The sequence below is a fragment of the Fistularia commersonii genome, chromosome 35 (genome assembly GCF_037954325.1).
Source record: "Fistularia commersonii isolate RoL2024-O1a breed Wild chromosome 35, RoL_Fcom_v1.0, whole genome shotgun sequence".
Classification (NCBI taxonomy): Eukaryota; Metazoa; Chordata; class Actinopteri; order Syngnathiformes; family Fistulariidae; genus Fistularia; species Fistularia commersonii.
In genome coordinates, this window is record NC_141318.1 from 7,647,906 (window position 1) to 7,671,093 (window position 23,188).

General features: G+C 40.8%; 1 protein-coding gene and 1 long non-coding RNA gene across 4 annotated transcripts; one reads left to right on the top strand and one right to left on the bottom strand.

Moving 5' to 3' along the window:
* Window positions 1-1,832: 1,832 nt before the first annotated feature.
* On the top strand, window positions 1,833-8,397 carry LOC147214045 (uncharacterized). Of its 3 annotated transcripts, none has more exons than XR_015104437.1 (3): window positions 1,833-1,865; window positions 5,934-6,013; window positions 8,231-8,391. It is a non-coding gene; the product is annotated as an uncharacterized LOC147214045 (long non-coding RNA). The 3 variants fall into 3 exon arrangements; XR_015104439.1 differs by lacking the exon at window positions 1,833-1,865 and adding an exon at window positions 1,898-2,062 and having other exon boundaries at window positions 8,267-8,397; XR_015104438.1 differs by lacking the exon at window positions 1,833-1,865 and adding an exon at window positions 1,898-2,062.
* Window positions 8,398-10,947: 2,550 nt separating this feature from the next.
* Window positions 10,948-22,708, bottom strand: LOC147214046 (multidrug and toxin extrusion protein 1-like). Its single transcript, XM_086142618.1, has 16 exons — window positions 22,407-22,708; window positions 20,556-20,657; window positions 20,390-20,458; window positions 20,023-20,171; window positions 18,597-18,639; window positions 18,450-18,494; window positions 18,261-18,358; window positions 17,501-17,598; window positions 16,932-17,113; window positions 16,738-16,846; window positions 15,718-15,793; window positions 15,070-15,139; window positions 14,836-14,968; window positions 14,655-14,749; window positions 14,488-14,551; window positions 10,948-14,417 (listed from the first exon to the last, which is right to left on the bottom strand). The coding sequence occupies exons 1-16, from the start codon at window positions 22,584-22,586 to the stop codon at window positions 14,173-14,175; spliced, it is 1,758 nt and encodes a 585-aa protein (XP_085998744.1). The 5' UTR covers window positions 22,587-22,708; the 3' UTR covers window positions 10,948-14,172.
* Between the last annotated feature and the right edge of the window lie 480 nt (window positions 22,709-23,188).

The following is a 23,188-nucleotide window of genomic DNA, read 5'->3' on the forward strand; positions in this document are numbered from 1 at the left end:
TTAAACTCATGTCACTTTCAGCCAAAAGTCACTCCAAGAAACATCTGACATTTTGGGCCATCTTTTGAAGCACAATGTTTTCAAATTCTCTTCTTCTCACTGATAATCCATTTTCAAGTTCTGAAAATGGTGTATCCTGATTTTTTGCATCAAGTCTGCAGCTCTAGCAACCAGTGGGTTGAATGGATGAAGTTTTACACAAAAGACGGCGCCACTCGAGTGGTAGCCGGCACCAGCTCGTTTTCCTAAAAAGAGTGCTTTGATTTTTTGTTCTTTATTTGATTTAAGTGTGCTGTTTCCTTGGCCACCACTGCACCACTGGAAACCACAGTCGCTGTGGTTGCTCTGTTTTTTGTTTTTCTTGGTTTTCAACTCTTTTAAAAGCTGTGTCAGGGGACTCTGTGTATAGCAATAGCCCAATTTGTTTACAGAAAAAAAATCAGCTGTTAGAACTGCGTAACTTGTTGGTGCCACTAAGAGGCGACCCCACTGTAACTGGGACGGCAAACCTGGTGCAAAGCCAGGTACATAGAGCAAAACAGTACATAGAGCCAAGACAACATACTAAAGACTCTTCTTCTTGTGCGTTATTATTGTGAAAGTTAGGTTTTTTTTCCCCCTTAATAAAGTATATGAGATAAAGGCTCCAACCTGTTACCAGTCAAATATCAGGAGGTTGGTATTTGTGAGTTATTCGAGAAATGGTCAACCCTAAACAGGGAGGTCACATTCGAAGATGTGAAGTAGGTGAGAGCTTATGGGAAAGTAGGAAGTGGTAAGGAGAAAGGTGAATAGCTTGCAGTGTTCGTGATGAATAGATGGTATAACCCTTGAAACACTGCTATTAAGGAATGGGACTGCAGCAAGGACATTAAACTCTTAGCGGTTAGAATGAGGCCTTAATACTTAGCAAAGAAATTCTCACATGGCATTATGACAGTGCTGTATATTAACCCTTTTGCAAACGATCTCCTCTAATCTGTCATGGAGCAGCTTTCAGAACTCCGTTTCATCTTAAACATGCTTCTCTATCCACTAAACGTTGCCTATTTACTTAACTGCATGGCCTGAAGTGACCGAAAGAGCGTTTTGATGCAAATTCTCATTAGAACAATGACAGCCTTACAAGCTTCATATTGAAAGATGGTAACGTCTGTGTAAGAAAACACCACAGCCACCAGGACCCTTTTATTTGTTCAGGCATCCAGCCATACCTGCAGCCTCTCTGCATCTCCAGTAGAAAGCCCTTCCCCAAATCACAATTCTCTGCTCGCAGCTTTTGGCTTGAATTCAGTGTTGACTGCTCTACCTATCAGGTCTTCACCAGCCAAACCCACACTCCTCAAAAGTCTGCACAGTCTTCCTGCAACTGGTACGTCCTTACAATCAGGGTGAGGATTTACTGTGAGGGGTAGTTGAAAGCTGAAGAATGTGATAGTGCCACAGCAGGGGGAAAGCTTATAAGTGGCACCTGTGTCCGAGCCTCAACACCCCAATGACTTCAACAAGTAAAGACCAGTGGCTCTCAAGACCCACCTAGCAAAGATACTGGAAAGGTTGGTGCTTATCCAGGTCTGCCCCCTGGTGAACCCCCCCATGGATTACACATGCCAACGGTTGTGAAATTTCTATCTTCTTCAGGTTCACGAATAATCTAATTTTCACAGAATTGTCTTCTATATCAATCGTGCATGACAGTCAGTGATGTATTTTTCATACTTTTGATCATGAGAAAATCTGCTTTCCAAATCAGAGGCGGTTGTGGACTTCTGGAGGAATCGAAGGAGACGGGTACCAATCACCATCCAGGGTGAGGAGGCGGAGATAGAGATCTCAGCTTCAAGACCTTGGAGAACCAGTGGCTGGTGAGGCCTCCTCTCCTTCCTCATGTCCACTATCATACCATTAATGGCATGACTATCACTAATGATCGGCGGGAGTGCTACTGGCCTGTAGTCAGTCAGGCAGGTTGGTGGGGTCTTCTTGGGGAGGGGGAAGATGGTTGTGTTCTTGAAGCAGGTGAGGACGGTGCTCTGGGTGGAAGAAGAGGTTGAAGATGGAGGTATGAACCGTATGAATGTTCAATGAGGTAACTAATTCCTCAACTTCATCAGACCATTTCTTGAGATTTAATATCATTTTAAAACATGAAGAATTGTGAAACCAAGCTGCCTCTCCCTCGTGTAACTTGATGTTTACCCGGTCAACATGCCTGCTTCTAGCGCTCGGTGGATGTGCAAATACGGGCTGATAGAATTACGGAAAAAATAGGACATGATCTCATTATCCTTTCCGTGTGGTAAGTCCTCTGCACTGGACTAGAGGAACATTCTGCTGAGTTGAGGTAATCATCTAAAGTCAGTAGGCCCAGGTGTTTTTGGGATTTGTCAGGTGCCTGAGCATCATAGGATGGTATTGTTTGATTAGGGCACTCAAAAGCTTTGTTTTACTAAGAAGGGGAGAGATTTGGAACCGTTTCGGAACTACTTGATGTCCAATCGCCAAGAAATCAAACATAACAAACAAACAAAAAAAAAAAATCAGGTTATTTTAAATCATAATCATTGGCTCCGAAACAGTTTAATGCTACATCACCTCTAGTAACGAATGGAATGTGGATAAAAAGCTAAACACTGTGTTTTAGATAGATGATGTGAAACAAGATAACGTAAAAGACATTTACACTGTTCTCACATTATTCAAATGCAATAACATTTTGTAGTTCTGGTTTTGATAGGACTGCCCGGTGACTTGAGAGGACAGGATGTTTTAGAACAGTGAATCAGAAATCTATTTAGATCCATGTCGATGACCAGAGAGCAGTGCGGAAACTACATGAATTTTGATGTTACAATTGGCTTCCTGATACTTTGGAGTTGATTCGAAAACCCTTTGGCTGACAAACACCGCAAAAGGCCTGCCGATTTTTCAGATTTGCTTCCACCAACCCTCAAGTATCAAGGTTGTGGCCTTTAATTTTTGTTGAAATACGAACTTACGCATACTGAGAGGTGTAATTTAATTACTGTGGCCCGCATCATCCTGACCATGTTTATGCCATAAGCTATTTTGAGAATCAATATCGGAAAATGCCACCCTGGCTTAAAAAAACAATTTGTGGGAAACATCAGACAAGCTCTCACAAAAAAAAAAAAAAAATTGCAATCAACAACTTCCCATGACCTCAATGCAAAAAATACATTAGGAGGTTAGGTTTAGTGGGCTGATAAACTACAAGGAAATATGTATTCCTGACCCCTCTAAAAGACTGGTTCCCCACAGACACCTAAATGAAAAGAAAATTAAATGTGAATTGAATCATGAGCACAAGGAACCAGTTATGAGGTTCTTTGATACCGCAAAGCCCATCAAGGCTGCATCAGATGGATTACCGAGAAGCCTTGGAGCTTTTCTTCAGCAGAAGCATGAGGACTGGCGACTTATCAAATACACATCTTGCTCAATGACAGCTTCTGAGATGCGTAATATGCAAAGTGAAACAGGACTGCTCAGCGTAAGTTTTGCCTGTGACAGATTTGTTTGTTCCAGAACGAAAAATCAGTTTTGAAACAGACCATAAGCCACAGATTGCATTGTTCCAAATGCCACTCAATGACAGTCCACAGAGGACTGAAGGAATGATGATTGTTAGGCTCCTTTGGACCCTTTCATTTCTCGTGGTGGCAGTGTAGGAGTGTTTGTGTGTTGCATGACCTATTTGTCTGATTGGCTTCACCTGAGGAGGTCTGGTAGAAAGGCAAGTCTGACAGCTGTTCACCGCAATCTTGCTGACAGTTTACCATACTCTCATTCTCTCTGGTATTCAGGCCTTTTTGGCATGACTGTGGTTTATTTAAATGAAAGTAACTCTGCTTTTATAAACTGTGGTGTCAGACTCCAAGTTATACTGCTGCCCACGAGCTGGGTTGTAACACTGTGAAAGAGTCCGCCAGTTTGTATCTGCAGGCAATCAGTGTTGAAACAGACCATAAGCCCCTGATTGCATTGTTCTGAAAGCCACTCAATGACTGTCCACTGAGAATTTCAAAATTGATGATCCTGCTGCAATGTTACGCACTGAATGTGATTTGATTCTGATGTACACAGCAGACACGTTGTCCAGAGCTGGTCAACCAATGGAGCCTGAAAACACTAAGATAAATGGTGATATGCATTCTTATGTGGACTTGATTACAAGTGCACTGCCTGTGGTATGAATGAAAATGGAGCTTATAAAGACAGAGCCACAAAAAGATTGAATTCTGAAAATACAAAGTAAAACCATTGTAGATGGAGAGAAGGCAAAGTTTAAAGATTGGCAGCTTTCCAGAAAGTACTTGAATAAGCAAAATTGGTGGTGGTTGAGAATGTTATATAAAACAGAAATATAATAGTCATCCAAAGGGGTCTATAAGCAACTCCTTGGGGAACATTGTGGGACTGAAAAAACAACAACGAAAGAACAAAAATAAAACATAATAAATGTGTGGTGTTGAAGAGACAAATGATCAGGCTGTGAGTAATGGTATGTCAGACTGTTTGAGGTATCAAATAAGTAATGATGCAAAGTTGTTTAGTGCAGATAGCATACCATTAGGGAGGTGGGGGCCAATTGTTCCTGGTGGTTAGGAACACATCGCGTTTTCCGATTATTATCATCTCTATCCAGAGGTCTTTTCCTCTACAGGTGATATCTTACGATTTCCATCCATTACAAAAGAATGAAACCTTTTGCACTCAAACCCAACTCGTCGTTGGCAACGAAAAACAGGAGAGGACACGAGTAAAACAGCAGCAAAACCAAAAGCTGAAGTTTTAGAAGGCGGGACCAACTTGAAATACACACGGGAGATAAAGAGCAAGTAAAATAGTGAAAAAAAAAAACACTTTGGTACAGGAAGGAGCCATTCATATGGAAAACAAGTTGGAGATGAACTCAAGAGCAGTCCAGTGGGAACCTCTTACCCAATGTCAGCTGTGATTGACCCCAGCCCCACTGTGATCCTGTGGGCAAGATAATCAGTATAGAAAATGAAAGAATGAATGAATCTGTGATGGAAAATACAGCTGATGCAAAGCTGCAAGAATTCAGGTGTTCAAAAACTGACAAGAGGGTCATGTCCTCAAAACTTATGCGCTAATTCACTGAAGATGTTTAGCCGGTTCAACTGCCGGTTCCTTCAGCCAGAAAACACCACCTACAATGAACAACAAGAAACGGTCAGGGCGCACAGTGAAGAGCCACTGTTGTTCTTCAAAAGTCCCCTTCGCCAGCTTGGAGCGACTTGAACCGGACAGCCAGTGTAAAAAGTTTGACTCCCATACCCCACACTTGAATTCAGGATTAAAGCTGATCCAAGCAACAAGAACTGTCAGCAGAGGACAACTCTCTATTAATGTGTCTACGTTGTTTGCACTTGCTTGTTTTCCTGTGAGTGCTGGGCTTATAAAGACTTTACTAGTCAACATTGAATATTTTCAATTCTTGCATGGCATATTTTAAAAGGGTGTTGCCTACAAACATAACACAGGCACAGGTGACCTGAGGTAAACCACGATTCTCATCCAAAATGACTTTTATTGAGTCATGAGGTGTATAACATTGCACCCTCTAAAAATGCCACACAATAAAAGGTGTATAATCAAAGGGCATGTCTCATACACACTACAATGTAGATAAGTGTTAATTAAAATGTCAGGCAACACTTATTTGCATTTCTCACGTTATGGCGAGTAGCATTAATTAATGCCACAATTAACCTGCAGTTGTTTGTCCTCCTCATTTGGAGCCGAGCAGAAAAGCAGGAGAATTTCCTGTATAAGTATGGATATATTCACTGTTCTTTTTCTTCATTACCTTGTTGCTGGGTTATTCATATTACTGACTTGTAGAGCAAAAATGTAGTCGGAAAACTATTTGTCTTTGTGTCAAGATCCAAAACATTATCCAGAGGGAGTCAAAATGATGAAACTATGAGCCACGATGGAAATGACGCAAAACACACACAACCTGGTGAGTTTCAAAATCATCGTGAAAAGATGAGTCTGTGTGAAATTTGCTTCCAACAGAGAGTTTGCTGAAATTCAACTACAGCAAAAGGAACTAATTATGCTGATGTTATTGCTTCATTATGCAAACAAACAGAAATTACCATTTATTGCAGTTTCACATCTATTCTCAAAATGACAGGCAAAAACTTTGGAAATGTCAGGTTTTGTTTGTTTGAGCGATTCTTGTAGAAATGTACCTGTGATGATGCTACTTAATCGCAATACCTTAGAAACTAAGCCACTTGAAACATTGTGTTTTCCCTGGGAGCTGTAGCCTGCAAAGCACATTGTGAAAAATCCTCTTGTGTATAAAATGACAGCATGGTGACTTGGTATTTACGACATATCATATCGTATTTTCCATATAATACGCTGATTACCACAACATACCACTAACAGTCCTGCAATAATTCAATGCATTAGTTAACATAGTAGTTTTGGTGGCCGTAGAACTGCAGTGGGTTGGTCATGTGACATTACCATAGCGAAATTGTGACAAAATTTTAATTAACTTCACCAAAGCTGACAGTGCATGGCATTTAGCCTCTAACCAAACCCCTGTCAAAAGCTAACCATGTACTCAGGGAAGCTAATAGCTCTATAACCCCCTTTAGCGTATGAATGCACAGTGGTTAGTTCTTGCTAGTTAACAAATGTATCCAGTGTGTGGATACATTGCAATTTGCCTTTCCATGTCATTATAGGTTAAATTACAGCTAAATGTGGAGATCTCCTGATCTTCGTATTTTCAAAACTTTACTGAAATGATCATTCGTTTTTCTTGCTATGCCAGGGCAAGCATATCAAAGCAAGTCATGAATATTGGGGTTTATATTGATGCTTGTTTTCTATGTGATTTTGGGGTTGCTGGGAATTTTGTGGGTGTGGTTTGGAGTGCAATTAATTCTGTTTTTTTTTTTTTTTTTTTTTTGTTTACCTGGAATTGAGTGAGAACAGTTAGTTCTCACTAACTGTTCAGGCTCATGTGGCATGGCTTGTGCAAACAACAGCTATTGCTCATTAAACAGACATTTTACCCTGACTAAAACGCAACAATATGAGTGTGTAAGTGCCATGCCTTCTTAAATACTAACTAGAATGTTCGAGAAGCTGCATCTGTGCACATAATTTAGTTTCACAATGGGGGACGTACCTGTACAGGTGCTGATTGTGTGTAAGCGAACCAGCAGCTGGTTGCCAGATCGAACAAGCTTTTACCCAGTTGGGCTTCTTTTGAGAATATTCGGCTAGAGAAAAAAAAAAATGGACAAAGAGATTAACTAAGCCTGCTGACACGCTGTGGTCAAAAGCACATAGTCAAAATAACTTAATACTTACATGTCATTAGCTACATCCAAAAGTGTAAGTGTGAGAGAGGGATTGGCATGGTGAGATTGATATTAGTTTAGTCCCTTTAGTCCTTGATGTTATTGTTCAGTTGAGTGACATTGAACCTGTGTCATCATTGAAGCATTTAAAAAATACCTTATAGGCTATTGACATGTTTCCTGTATGTTGTGGTTTCACACAGTTTCCGGTCATTGCTGTTGTTTTTTATTGAATTGGGTGGTTTTTAAGATGTGATGGGCTGAGAAACTGTCAGGCTTAGCTGGCAACATTAGCCGTCTGTCAAGTTAAATAGTCCCAGTAAAGAACCACGGCTGCAAAGAGTTCTCTCAGTAATATTCCATTTCCATATCCGTTACCGTGCTCATTAACCACGTGTGTGTTTTTAATATCTGTTTGCTTTTGTTTTGTTTTTCACCAACCTAGTGACGTCTTTACGGTGTTAGCATCGCGGCGAAAAAAACCTGCACTACCGCGGTTAGCATGCAAAAGCTAATGTTAAATTACAAGTGGTTATGTTGTTGATTTGTTAAATAAATTCTTACGGCTTGATTAATACCAGCTCAACAAACGCGTGTGTTAAAGGTTGTTGTTAATGCTGTTTGTTTTTCAGCGTGTAATTTCTATAAATCCTTTTTTTTTCTTCTGTCTTACTCTTCAGTATGTTGTTTAATAAAGACGCATTCGTGCGCATGCGTGCAGTTATTCAAATTGCACTTTTATGCCATGTGAAGTTTTTTTTTCCTCAAGACATAATTCAAAATAGATGACTATTTTAAATGTGTGTCGAATCACAGACGCAAATAGTAATATTTAGGTAATTCCCCGACAGTAAATCAGCCGACAGTGTCCACTTGTTTCCGTACAGACAAGACAGCGCTGACGATCGTTTCATCAGGAGGCTGACAGCGCCCTCTGGCGGCTGATCTGAGCAAGACAAGGGAAACAACGATGAAGAGATATATTCCTATAATTTTCCCTCAGACCAGAATATTTGAGCAAAATCAAGTTTGAAAATAAAATTAAACATTTGAAATTCATTACGAGCAATATATTCGTACTTCATTTACGTTTTTCATTTCTGTCAGATGCAACAATCAAAAACTTCCTGAAATAAGTCAATGGACTCCCTTCTGGCCTAACCAATACTGAAATACCTCTACCCTAGTATACTGTGAGAGGAAATAGTGAGGTGAGCATTCAGTCAATTCTTTAGCCTCTATTCACATCTTTTGACTTGAATGTTTCAAGAAACTCCCAACCTGCTGTGGTGTGGAATGAGGTGGACAGTGGGGTACCATTTGGATACCCCACAGTGAATGCCTGATATGGCATGCCAGGATATCATGATGCTGAAATCTGTTGATAACTGATAGCCTTTTGTATTTTTTTTAAATATATATTGGTTAGTGTGACACATTGCCATTGGCAGTACATCATTTCATCATGTGATATACCAGAGCTACGATTATGCAGTCTTATTTTTGATCTGAACGGAGCTCAGAAGACCATTCATTAAGAATACAAACTTTGGATCCAGTTTTCCCTTGCCTGAACGTGGGTTGCCGGGCACAGCCTGAAGGATTGACATGGGTCCCTCTCCCCCTGGGCTCACCACCCACAGGAAGGGCCAAGGGTGTTAGGTGCAGTGTGAGCCGGGCGGTGATGGGAACGGGGGCCGTTGGTGGTCCGATCCTCAGCTCCAGAAGCTGGCTCCATGGACATCGAATGCCACCTCTCTGGCGGGGAAGGAACCCGAGCTGGTGTGCGAGGCTGACAGATTCCGACTACTTATAGTCGGACTCACCTTGACACACAGCGTGGGGTCTGGAACTAGGCCTCTCCAGAGGGTTTGGACTCTGTTTTTTTACTCTGGCATTGGCCCTGGAGAGAGGCGATATTGATTGCCCCCCCTACTCTACGCCTGTACGTTGGGGTTCAACCCAGTGGACAAGAGAGTAGCCTCCCTCCGCCTTCTGGTGGGGGGGGGTGGGTTCTGACTGTTGTTTGTATCTATGCACCCAGCAGCAGTTCAGTTTCCTCATCCTCGTTGGGGTCTGCTCGAAAGCGCTCCTACTGGGGACTCCCTCGTTCTACTGGGAGACTTCAACACTCCCGTGGGCAACAACAGTGCGACTTGCAAGGGCATTATTGGGAGGAAAGGCCCCCACGATCTGAACCCGAGCGGTGTTATGTTATTGGACTTCTGTTCTCGTCACGCATTGTCCCCAACAAACACCATGTTCAGGCATAAAGGTTACCATAAATGCACTTGGCACCAACACACCTTAGGCCACAGTTCTTGGATCAACCTTGTGGTCGTATCGTCGGACTTGCTGCTGCATATCCTGGACACTCAGGTGAAGAGAGGGACGGAGCTGGCTCCGATGGTGGGGGAAGATGCCGGTCAGACTTGCAGACCCAAGCATAACGTGATGGTCTATTGGGAACGTCTGGCAGAGTCCCTTTACAGAACGAGTTTCAACTACCACCTCCAGCAGAACTACAACCACATCCCGAGGGAGGCGGGGGACATTGAGTCCGAATGGGCCATGCTTCCATTGTTGAGGCGGTAGACTAGAGCAGCGGCCATAAGGTGGTTGGCGCCTGTCGGGGTTGAAACCCTCGAACCCGCTGGTGGCGGGGAGTGATGCCATCAAACTGAAGTAGGAGTCCTATGAGGCCTTTCTGGCCTGTGGGGCACCGGCGGCAGCTAACAGGTACTGGCAGGGCAAGTGGCATGCAGCTTCAGTGGTTGCCAAGGCAAAAACTCTGGCGTAGGAGGAGATTGGGGCGACCACTGACACCGATTTCTGGTAGGTGTTGAGATTTTGGTCCACCACCCGGCGGCTCAGGAGGGGGGAGCACTGTGTACAGTGGGAGCGGGGCACCACGGACCTCAACTCGAGTTGTTTTAGATTGGTAGTGGAACACTTCTGAGACCTCCTCAACCCTATTGAAACGCCTTCCAATGTGGAAGCAGAGCCAGGGGACTCAAGTATCTCGGGGTCTTGTTCATGAGAGAGGGAAGGATGGAGCGGGAGATCAATAGTCAGATCCACTGTTGTATGTTCCCACCCTCACCTACAGTCATGAGCCGTGGGGAGTGACCGAAAGAACGAGATTGCAGATACAAGCGGCCGAAATGAGTTTTCTTGGCTGGGTCGTCGGACTCTCCCTTAGAGATAGGGTGAGGAGTTCAGTACTGAGGAGAGCTCGGAGTAGAGCTGTTGCTCCTCCGCATGGAGAGGAGTCAGATGAGATAGCTCGGGCATCTGGTCAGGATTCCTCCTGGATGCCTGTTGGGGGAGGTATTTCGGGCATGTCCATCTGGGTGGAGACCCAGGACACGCTGGAGAGACGATGTCTGTAGGTTGGCCTGGAGGTCCTCCCAGAAGAGCTGGACCATGTGGCGGGGGAGAGGCTGCTGCGCCCACAACCCGACTCCGGATAAGCGGGCGAAGATGGACGGATGGATTTTGACCAGAATTGTACTGTACCACGCAGTTAAAAACATTATGCAAAATATCAGTTTTACTGTTTCGCTTAATAGTTTTTTATTTTGATTTTTCCACAAATGTGTATCGGCTAACGGTTAGATATTTAAATGTGGGGTGTCAAAGTATATTTAATGCACAAAGGTGAATCACTCACTCCCTAGAACTGACACAATGTGCTTAATGGCTTTATCCGATAATGTGAGTGACAGTTTCATATAATACATAAATTGTTAAATCAATCATTTCAGAAGTCATTACATTGGTAAAATAGCAATAAACAGACAACAGTCCAACCTCTCTGCATAAATACATTTATACAGTTCGCAAATATTTCTTGTTTTCAGTGAAAAGGTACTTGTGTGCTTGATCTCCACTGTTAGCAAATGCATAAGAACTGTAGTTGATTACATTTCATACATTTAAGATATACTAAACATTCAATGTACAATTTATGAAAAACAAGAAAATCTGTTTGGTATTCTATGTCATACATGAAGAACTTTACCCTCATCAGGCCCTGGTATGTTTGAACACTGAAACAGAAGGTGGTAGTTTTGGGCAAAATGCCTTCACTGAAATTGAAGCGAGCAGTTTTCAAGAGGTGGTACCAGGTAACACCTATGTAAAGTTGCTTTTTAACCATTGAAATAAATGTACATTTAGTTGATCATACAGACAAATACAGCTGTAACACATTGTTAGGGCGCCGTTGTTACAAAGCAACTCACTGCCTGCTAGATTCCTCCTAAGCCTGAATTCGATTTGTATTAAAAATAATCTGATGGATTTGGCTTGAATGATGCCAAATTCATACCTGAAATTTGATTTCAGACCTCTACTACCTGCGGTTTTCACAAACCCACTGCAACACAGAAAGGAGCTTTGCAACCTAGAGTCGCTGTGTGTCGACAAATCTGTCGGAAAAGATAACAAATTCTACAAACCTAAACTAGACAACACATTCTAAAGTCTTCAAAAAAATACTCTTAAATGACCAGGTAATTTATATTTCACCATCACCGGTTTTGGTTAATGCCAAAACAATGGTTCTGTCTTAAATCCCTATCCAGTGACAGGTCTGCATACACTTGTTTTTGTTTCTTTATATTTTTCACGTACCATATCAAAGTTGTATGACGCATCTGCAGCTAATTTGGCCCAGAGCAACTTGCTACTACCTCATGCAGAACAGAGGTACTGCATAACCAGAAATGCCCTTGCCAGTTTGCACAGAAACTTAGATATTGTCCCTTTGAATAAATTTTAGCCGGAGTGCAAATCGTAAAGCTCTCTGACGGAGGAATGAAAGATGGATAACGTACATGGGTGTTGATATCCTGGATGCATTTAGAAACATTGTGGCAGTGGTGAGCTGTCACGGCCTGCAAGGCCTTCTCTGCTGACCTAAAGAATATCTGAATCACAGACTGATTTTAATTATATTTTGTCCATGAATACTTCTTCAATTCCAAACTCCAAATGATCTGTCCTCTTCCTTTCGTAGCTTTTTCCCTGTCCGTCTATTTTCATATTAAAGCATTTAACCAATCAAATCTTGGCCATTATTTGTTGACTGACAGGGTCAAAGTCAAAGAAATCTGCCTGGAGGCCTGCAGAATCAGATTCACAGGTGCTCCAGCAAAAACTTAAGTGTTGCTTCAACCAATCAAATTTTGAGTTGCGACACCAAGGCCTTCTTGAAGGGTACGGTAATGTCAGCATGTCACATGATTGGAAAATCAAAGAGTCTACTAGCCAGAGCTAGCAGGCTGCATCTGTAGCGAGCTACACAAACACAAATATAGTTGTGTTGATATAATAAGTAATTTGTCAGCCCATGATTGCTGAGGGAAGAGAAGAAATTGATGTGGTTACAAATTTATTGTAAAAGCCATTTTCAAGATGGACTTTTCAAGAAAAGCTGGACAACATTAAGAGAGGTCGGGCAATTCCGTAGACAGCAGGTCTGTTACGAGGAAAAGGATTTGTCCATCACTTTCAGTCTGCCAACTATGCGCGGTACCCCTGGCTCACAGGCTCCAAGGACCACTGCAAATTGTATTTCTTGGAGTGTTTGTTATTTACCTCCCTATCGACATGGTGTCTGGAGCCACACTGGGTTTGTAAATTTGACTTGCCTAACCAAGGCAGCAACGAGACATCAGAGCACTACCGGACGCTTAAAAGCAATAGTGCTGTCCAATACTTTTGGGGAAACCAGGATCTACAGCTGAGTGAGCAAATACGCAGGACAACAGAGCTCCACAATGAAAAGGTGAAGAAAAATAGGGAAATCTCAAAGGACTGGTAGACCGTGCCTTTTTTTTCGGGCAAGCAGGAATTTTCATTTTGAGGACATGATGAAAGTGCTGGTTCCTGAGTTATCTCTGCGATGTAACCACTCTTTATACTGGATTTCTGCATAATAAAATGTTTTTTATAGCCATAAAACAGTTATTGAGAGGTGGATTGATTAATGGAGCGCTACTGAAGGCCTAGGTGTGAAATGCACGGGCCGCCAGTGCATTGTGGCATATGACAATGTTGACGGCAATGCAAACTTTACCATGGGAACTGGCAGTGAGAAGGAAGTTGCTGTAAAAGTGTTATTTAAATCAAAATTGCCATGAAATAACTGATTTAACTATACTGGTTTACTTCATTTGGTCCAATAGGCTTTTGAAGGTTTTGCAAAGCAACAAGATTAAATCACAACTGCCATTTCAGTACAGTATGTGAGCAGTTGTAGTCTCCAATTTGGCCACATAAAACATCCCCCACGATGTTGAAGACGATAACATTTCTCGCGCTTATATCTATAATATTGAAACAAATCACTGCTTATGCTCCTATGTTTCTCCATCCAAGAGCTATTTTCCTTGTATATTTGACATGAGTAAAACATTAAAATATGTGAGGGAGTGTGTGAAACGAAGGCATTCATCACAAAGGCCCCGGCAGAAATAGATATCTAATGACCTCTACTCAGCGAGGCCGACACCAAACCTTCGAACAAAATCTGAGAAATTCAGCCAAACCAAACAGAGGAGTTCCAGGTGAGAATTTGATTTGGTTGTTTGCTGCGTGGAGGAAAGAACACCCATGACAGATTGAGAGGTGTAGCTGCATCTCTCGCCACGGGAAGGGGTTTACGGTTGCAGACCGAGGTCACAATAACCCTTTCCCACCACTAGCTGATTCTTTATTTCCATAAATATAATGTTTGGCCCATTGTTGAAGAACTCACAGCTCTTACAATGACTGATCACATGGACTACTTCAAGTATTTCATTAGGAAGTAATTGGTTAAGATTCCTGCCACGAGTATGACCACCATGAGCAAAAATGTAAACCCTCGTCTTAAAACCAGCTGTGTGTTCGAGAGATGGCCCCCAACAGGGGCGGCAGCAGTAGTTTTACTCTGGCCTGAAGTTTGCATTTTCTGACCTTCACAGTCCTCTTCAACACTTTTGTTGGTGGTGGCAGACTCGATTGCTCCCGCCGGGCTGTTACTTGAGTCTAGAAAGTTAAAGGTGAACTTTTAGCATAAAGATCCAGGCCTGCATCACTCAATTTGCCATTTTTTTACCCGTGTTTTCCATCTTGACCGCATCCTTATCCGCCTTGGCATGAACTCCTGCTCTCACCAGAGCCTGCAGAACACGGACACGCAGAACAGTTTTGTTTTCGCGATGATCATTTTTTTTACATTTCAAGCCTGATTTTAAAGTACAACTGAGGAGCGTTGGTGCTCACTTCTTGGCTAGCCTTTTTCCAGTCAAGTTTGCACACGAATATGATGAAGAAAAGCGACTGCATTGCGACACAAATGGTTAATCCTGTCCAAAGTCCTGCGCAAAGATGAAAGAGGCCTTTCAGTTTTACTTCTCACGCAAAAGACGGGACATTTTCGTTGTGAGGGCTGTTTCATTCTCACCTACGATGCCCAGGTTTGCTGCAAACATCAAGGACACCCCGATGGGGAAACCGATGAAGTAAAATCCAACCAGGTTACACAGAGCGCCAACTAACTGTTTTCCCGCTCCTCTGAGAACACCGCCTGTAACTCCCTGCAGGTACAAGAAACCCATGCGGTTAAATCGTTTTTTTTTTTTTTTTACACATAAATATATATTGAATTCTGCAGTGAAACCGAGAATTTAATTCTTACCGCGACAGCATCGAAAAGATGCGTGAACGCAAAAACAACCATTACATCAGCAACCCTCTGTAAAATTTCTCTAAAAAAAAAAAGAAAGGCAGAACAGGCAGATAAGAGGTTCTTCGTTTCCTTGAAAGGAAAGTTTCAGAAGCAATCTAATATTTTGTTAGTGCCATCCATGCCTCTGAGTTAATCTCATATAAACACAGACACGTTTCAAAGCATACAATGAAAACAAAATTAGCAAAGAAAAAACGTCACCAATTATAAACTTGTCGCAGACTACCCTTCACCCTCCCGCTTTTTTCATGCCTTGTCAAATTTTTTCTAACATTTAAAATTTCTAACTGGATGTTAAAATGTAACTGCTGAAGAAATGTCTGTGCCAAGTGATCTTTGTTCACATTAACGTGAAGGATTTCTTAAACATTTTTGGCATTATTACAAGTGGACCTTTGGGTCCAAGATTCAAAGTAAATATGTACAAAAAAATAATTTTAACTATATATTTATAACAATGATGTTTCTCAAGGTTTATACACTTTTGACTGCCAAATTTCTGTATCATTGTCTATTTAACCAACCAATCCATTAAAAAGACAACTGGCGTGCAACTGATCAATTTTTTTTTTTGTTTAGAACAAAGACATTACTTACTGCTCTGTGGTGAAAATGTATCCAATCACATTTCTGGCGATGCTGAAACTACCACCGACGACACATGCTATTATGACTGCAATGGGATAAAGATATGGAGAGCACTTTTGAAAGATTAAGTCAGTGTAAAGACTTACTGTTAGTATTGTTATTACCATAACTCCACACTAAGTAGATTGTTGCCAATAGTACAGCTGCTACACAATATACCATAACTTTTATATATAAGATAAGAGCAACTTTATTTATCCCGAAGGAAATTGTTGTGCCAGAGTTTCAAGCAAAAAACATAACAATAATAGATAATAGTAGGAAGGAGGGAGAATAAGAAATACAATAAGAAATTATTGTCAAGGTTAAGGCTATCAAGTGTTTTAAGGTCTTAAGTACAAAGATTTGAATATATAAATATAAATATATAATATATAAATATATAAATAAATAAATAAATAAATATATTATATAATATATATAATATATAATATTATATTATATATTATATAATAAATAAATATATATAAATATATAATATATAAACACACACACACACACACACACACACACACACACACACACACACACACACACACACACACACACACACACACACACACAAACACTCATATATATATATATGAATATTAGAATATATGTGTGTGTAAAGTTAGCCATGATAAGTTTTAAAACATAGATGTGACTAACTTCAAGAATTACTGAATGTAAATGTGTGCAAACCATGCGTACATGGTTTCTAGAGATGTATCGAAAGATTCAGGCTTGTTTTGAACTCCATCAACTTTAAAAGGCATTTTCCACGGTCAACCTTAGTGTCCGCTCATACACGTGCCCGAGTTAATCTTCAACGCTGAGTCCGTAAGAGCTTGTCTGTGTTTTAGAAGGTGTTCTTACCTGTGCGCTGGCCTCTGTATCAAATATATTTGTTTTCCGTAAACGTCTGTTAAAACAGTGACCAGGAAAGGGCCGTTTCATTAAATTGACCACGTGCGTGTGGATTCTTACATGAACAAACAATGGGGATCTTGCAAGAAAGCTTGGCTTGCTCAATGTTTCCTGCCCCCAGCGCATTCCCGACCCGGACACTGGCAGCAGCGGAGAATCCCATGGGGAACTGAAGAGGAAACAAATGAAAATGTCTCCACTTCCCGAATGCATGTAAAGCCATAACAGAGCGCCCAAACCAAGGGAGATGTTACCATGTAAGCGATGACAGCCAGCTCGTAAGCGATGGATTGGGCCCCCAGCTCCGCTTCGCTGATGGTGCCAGCTAGGAACCCTCCCACTTCAAACGTCCACCACTCCAGGCAAAGCATGAGCATACTGGGGATGGCCAGCTTGACAAACGGCCCCCAATCCCGCAGACACTCCATAGACCAACCTGTGAGTCAAAGACAGAATTTTAAACCAGTCGTATTTGAAAGAGAAAATCACCGTGATTTTGTCTTTGCACTTGAATATACAGTATATCTGTGCACCATTTCAAAATAAGGTAAATGTGGGAATGAACCTTGACTGACAATATCGTCATTAACTAGCAAAGTAATTATAATGAAGTAACTTATTACACAGCTGCCTTCAGACACATTAAGAAACTAAGAGGTGAATCCACACTGTCCCATAACTTTAACCTCTCTATTACGCAGCGCAGTCATTTTGTCAAACATTACTGAGTCCATGACGAAATGTGACGAACGATGACGTGGATGCGGTGAAAAAAGTCACCACCGTGACTTAATCTGTATTTCAAAACAGGAGGATGACTGACCTCCCCATGTGTTTTTGTGCAAACCCCGGCAGCAAATGTAAAGTAACAGTACCACGGCCAGCAGATATTGTGAAACAGCATTGGCTGCTGCAGATCCACTTTTGGACAGAGAGAAAGAGAGAATAGTTTAAACAAAAAAAAAAAGGTGTTTACATTTGGAGTTTCTCAATGTTTAAAAAGAAGAAAACATATATTCAGTGTGCTCAGGAAATTTGAATATTTCAAAGAAATCTTTCATTTGAAGCTTTCTTGCAATAGCATAATATTTATTTTGCTATGAAACTATTATGTTCAGTATGCATTTAAAAACGACAACTTGTAAGCTGCATTTCATCCTTTTTCTTAAGACATTAAATTGACTACTGTCAAAATCTGGAGGGTATGTTATGGAAAAGCTTGCAACAAAAAATAAATAAAATCCTCTAAAAAAGCAAATTAAAATCATGTAAAATTAGCAAGATATAATTGAAAATTCAGCAAACAAATCCATTAAATTGCTAAATTTGCATCATGTATAAGTAACCTACTTTAGCTATGATGGTTTTTAAACAAAAGTCATAGTAGGATAATTTAATAAGTAAATATTGTTAACTCTTGCCTGTAGTATTAATTCACTTGAATTTGGAATGAGTCCTTCGGAATGTTAAAAAATGTTAAGAACACCTGTCTCATCGTACATTCAATATACTTCAAATGAAAAGAAATCTAGCAGGAACACAGGTGTTCTTTTGAATGTACATGAAAACTTGGAAATACTCACGCAACACCCAAATCCAGCAAGAAGAGGAAGATGTAGTTGATTATAGCATTTAGGATATTTCCAATCACCCCAGTTATAACCTGAGGCCATATGATCCCCTAAAAAACAGCATAACTTAGTCATGAGGTTTATTTGATCTTCAGTTCATTAACACATTAGTCATCTGTGTTTTGTTTTAAGAGAATGCACCTGATTTTGCAGATACCTCCCTTGCAGCTGGTACATAAATGCAGCCTGAGGAGGAAGCACATGAAGTTTAAACTTAGGGTTGGCGTGAGCTCAAGAGCAACGACCGAACAAAACGCAGGCATCTTTTGTCCGCAGTTGTAAACTCACCGGCAGGGCGGGCATGAAGATCTTGACATACAGCTGGGAGAGGCTTCAGATCAGAAGACACAAACAAGCATGTAGAAGTGTGAAATTGAAAATTAGGTGTCTCACACTTTTTTTTTTAGTGCAGAATGCATTAGTAATGCTGTTGTTGAACAATGCAGGTCTAAACGGCATTGGCAACGAATAGAGGTCCCGAGAGATATTATGAAAATTAATAAAAGTAAAATAATAAAGATGCTAGGATATAATTATTTTTCTTAAAAAACTAATTGTGCTTTTTCAAGTTTAAAAAAAAGTGAAATATCAATTGATCAAAAGTACCAGTACAGACATATCTTATGTTTTCTTTTGTCCTATGTTTTCTTTTGTCCTATGAAATTACCTGTTTTTATGTTGATTGGAAGGATGCTGCACAGTTTAGATATGGAATTCCAAAATGGGATTTAGGACTGATATGCTTTAACTAAAACTAGCATTTAATGGCTGGGAGTGCTGCAGTTGATATTCAAGAATTATTTGTAGGGTCTGTGCAATTCAGAGTTTTTAGGTGATTGGAAAGTTCATGAAAATGTCTCTCTTGTCTCGTGACAAAAAAATAAAATGTTACAATAGTCAAACATACATACAGATAAAGGCAAGATAATAATTTTTACACATCTTGCTGTGAAGGAAATGGCAGTAGTCCACCAATAAATCTAAGATGGAGAAAAGCTGCAAGTGTCACTGTGCTGAGGCCGGGTACAGAATTGAAATTATAATCTGAAATTACACTTACACTTATTATGTAAGCCAGGCTGCAAAGTTTGTGAAAATGAAAAATGCTTTCTGTCTTGAAGTTTTGTTTAGATAAAGTCAGCTTGAGTTTAACCTTATTCTATAACTAAAAGAACACTTTCTATGTAAAGATGTAAAGATGTAAAGTTACATATACTCTCGAAAGGAAATGTATTTATACTCTTGAAGAGTAGCTAAGGTGTAGTGTAATCTAACAGTAGATTTAATAAGGAAACGTACGTTATGCTGGCCGATGATGCAACCAAAACAAACAAGCGGAGGGAAATAAAAGTTGGCCTAAACAGCTCACTTGGACCCCACTGTGAGCTACGTCACTGTTTTCATGCAGATCTAAATGACACCTATATTTCTTTAAGCCTTAGGAACGACCGAATTGAAATGCTGTCGCCTCCGGAGTCAGGGCTCATTTACTGTCATGACTAAAGCTGTTTCCATACATGCGTCTCAGTATAACTTTCACAGTAATGTGAGGATGGAGCACCTTTTGGCATAAATCAGAGAAAATAATAGCCTCAGACTCGTGTACGTAGAAGTCATTCAGCGTGCGTAGAGATCCAGATGAAGTTTAAGTAGCGATAGCTATTTCATGGTCAGGTGCCACAAATACTTCCAACAAGTTATAAAAACAACTGACCTGGCAACCTCTGGGTTCTGCTTGACAGCGAGGAGAAGAGGTTCAGTGTTAATAAGAACAGCCCAGCACGGGAAACAGGCCAGCAGCAGAATCAGAACCCCCGTCTGGAGAATCACGCCAATGCGCTTCAGATTACCGCTCCCATACGTCTACGTGAGATGGGTGGACGGATACTCAAATAAGCAAAAAGCAGAAAACAACAAGACTAAACCGGTGACAATGGGTTTGTCCGGTCAAAGAAAACTAACTTGATACAAAGATCATTGTTGAGATGGTTGAAACTGAGCCCGAGTACAAGCAGAGAAGTAGTATTGATTGTCTTATCTAAACAAATCATGGGAGAGGGCAACCTTTGTTGAAGAGCTACCTGAGATATGAGGGTATCGCAGGTTAGCGACAGACCAGAACCGATGGAAATACCTGTGACGTTAACCACCTGCAACAACGCAATTACACATAAATTATTAACACATTTTGTTTGGCAGGAAAACGGACAATGTAAATACAGTCAGGTTTTAAGCAAGCCGTCTCACCGCAATAGATAGTGATACTGCAGCCAACTCGATTTTCCCCAGGTGACCACAGAACACTGTACTGACGAAGCTGATCATGAAGACCATCAACTGGGAAATGACCTGGAATACAACAACAAGCGCAATACCCTTTATTGTTTTACTTTTGGCCTAACATCAAGAATAAGTGCCGAGGCTTTCGAATTTTGATGATGGCGGTAATAAATCAGCGGTATAATTCAACGTGGCCGGTAACTGATCAGTTTCTCCACATGATATTGTAGCGAGTCACAAATGTTGGGGTTTATGTTGATGCTTGTTTTCTGTGTGATTTTGGCGTTGCTGGGAATGATATGGGTGTGGTTTGGGGTGCGATGAATTCTGGGCTTTTTTACCTGAAATTGAGGGGGAACAGCTAGTTATACAGTATATATTGCAGGCTCGTGGCCATGGCCAACAACAGCTGTTGCTCATTAAACAAACATTTTACCGTCACCCAAGTGTTTCCCCAACTAAAACCCTACAATAACGACATTAGGCAAGAAGAGAATGCAGATACCAAAATATATATTCTTTAAAATAGCAAGAAACCAATGTTCATACATGACCAATTTTTGTTATTCAGTAATATGATGATAATCATTTTGTTCACTAATGTGAAAATTGGATGTAAGGCTGCTGCTGAAGTGTATTTAAAGGTCTTGACCTCCACGCTTTGTTTTTCCTCTAACCTTCCGGAAAGTCTTCCGGTTAGTCCCTGTGTAGTCAGGTTATATCTATACTGTGGGGAGAATGAGTATTTGATACACTGCTGATTTTTCAGCTTTTCCCACTTGCAAAGCATGTAGAGGTCTGTCATTTTTATCATAGGTACTCTTCAACGGTGAATGACGGAATCGAAAACAAAATCCAGGAGAACATATTGTATTATTTTTAAGTAATTAATCTTTTTTTAAATCGAATGGCATACATATTTGATACATCAGAAAAACAGAACTTAATATTTGGTACAGAAACCTTTGTTGGTAAGTAACAAGATCAGACGCAGGTAAATAAATCACAAGTTGAAGAGTTCTTATAATAAAAATGACAGACTTCTACATGCTTTGCAAGTGGGAAAAGCTGAAAATTCAGCAGTGGATCAAATATTTGTTCTCCCCACTGTAAGTATACTGTAAGTATTTAGTATCACTGAGCTGTGCACAGGATATCACAGCTCCTTTACTAACGCATCAGATTATCACTTATTAAACAAAGTTGACAGAAGAGTGCATTATTTGTGAATTTACCCTTGTTCCTGTTGAATATTGCATTCTTGTGAGTGACCCCACATGATTAAAACCCTTCTGGCAATATTTCCCGATGAACCCATTCATTTTTTTTCTAATTCCAGAATAAGTTATCATGTTGCAACTTGAAATGTTGTTACTGACAAATATAAATTCCCCAGTAATATTTACATTGCAGCATCTTTTCCTGACATGATATATCATATATGCTTTACAGCTGTAAAGTGAGAGCTAACATTATTCACACACACACACACACACACACACACACACACACACACACACACACACACACACACACACAATTTATATACATATATGAGTGTGTATATAATAAATCAGAACTTAAGTGCTTCACGGCAGTGGAAAACTGTGGAAAATTTCTAGCCAGGCATTATTTTTATGAACCTCAACCGGCTGAAATCGTTGTCTCAAAACGATCGTGGAAATTAAAAAAAAACAACAAAAAACTTTCAAACACCCGTTTGGGTTTATTTTTGCGGCCAAAAGTATCCGAATACATCATCAAACGCAGCAAATAAGTTCTGACGTTGAACACTGGTGCGTTCAAAGTCCTACTTACCACCGGTCCTGCGAGTTTGACAATTTGCTCCAGCTCATTGCGATAAACAAGCGGGATGGATTTCACGCAGGATCTCCCTCCTCCACCGGAGCCCGGAGTTGCGGGATCAGCCTCCGCCGCCTTCGGACCATCCTTCCAGTCGTGGTCACATTTTTCGGACTTTTCAGTGTCGGTGTCCATGTCGGAACGCTCAGATGTCCGAGCCGGTTTTCTCTTGAAGCTGCGAATGACAGAAGCGGCCGTCGTGTTTTCTTTTTTCTTTTCTTCTTTTTCTGACAAGCCACGCGTGACAGTGAAAAGTGGGCGTGATGCTGCGTTCACCTCCCGTGGAGGTGAAAGCTGCAGGTAAATAAACTACAAGTACAATACATGGAAGTGTAGAACACCTTCCTTTGGGATTCAAACAATGACTTGCACATCACTGATACGGAGCACATTTCTATGCGTTGCTATGGTGACCAGAAAGTTTACCTAAGATCTTGACCAGCCTAAATTATGGAAATTAAAGTCTGAACATCAGTTACAAATTTACAACAATGTAGAGGTAAACTGTTGGACTTAGACAGTGACTCTGAAATATTGATGAGGACATGATTATCAGAGGATTGTTTTTTTTTTAATTATTATTATTTTTACCAGGTGATCTAGAGAGTTAATCTTACATCTCACATCGGCGGGTCGATTAACGGAGCTTCCATCGTGATCCATTTGTGATTTCTTCTCACGAAGACGGTTCATCTTTTACCCGAGATGCTTCCTCAGTTCTGCTCCAAATGAAATTA

What these genes read in the sequence shown, in the direction of transcription:
- LOC147214046 (XM_086142618.1), bottom strand. Translation starts at nt 22,586, where the DNA reads ATGGACACCGACACTGAAAAGTCCGAAAAATGTGACCACGACTGGAAG. An exon ending in GGAGGTATCTGCAAAATCAG is followed by an intron (nt 18,359 to 18,449) that starts GTGCATTCTCTT and finishes GCTGTTTTTTAG; the next exon opens with GGGATCATATGGCCTCAGGT. An exon ending in ATCTTTTCGATGCTGTCGCG is followed by an intron (nt 14,969 to 15,069) that starts GTAAGAATTAAA and finishes TTGTACCTGCAG; the next exon opens with GGAGTTACAGGCGGTGTTCT.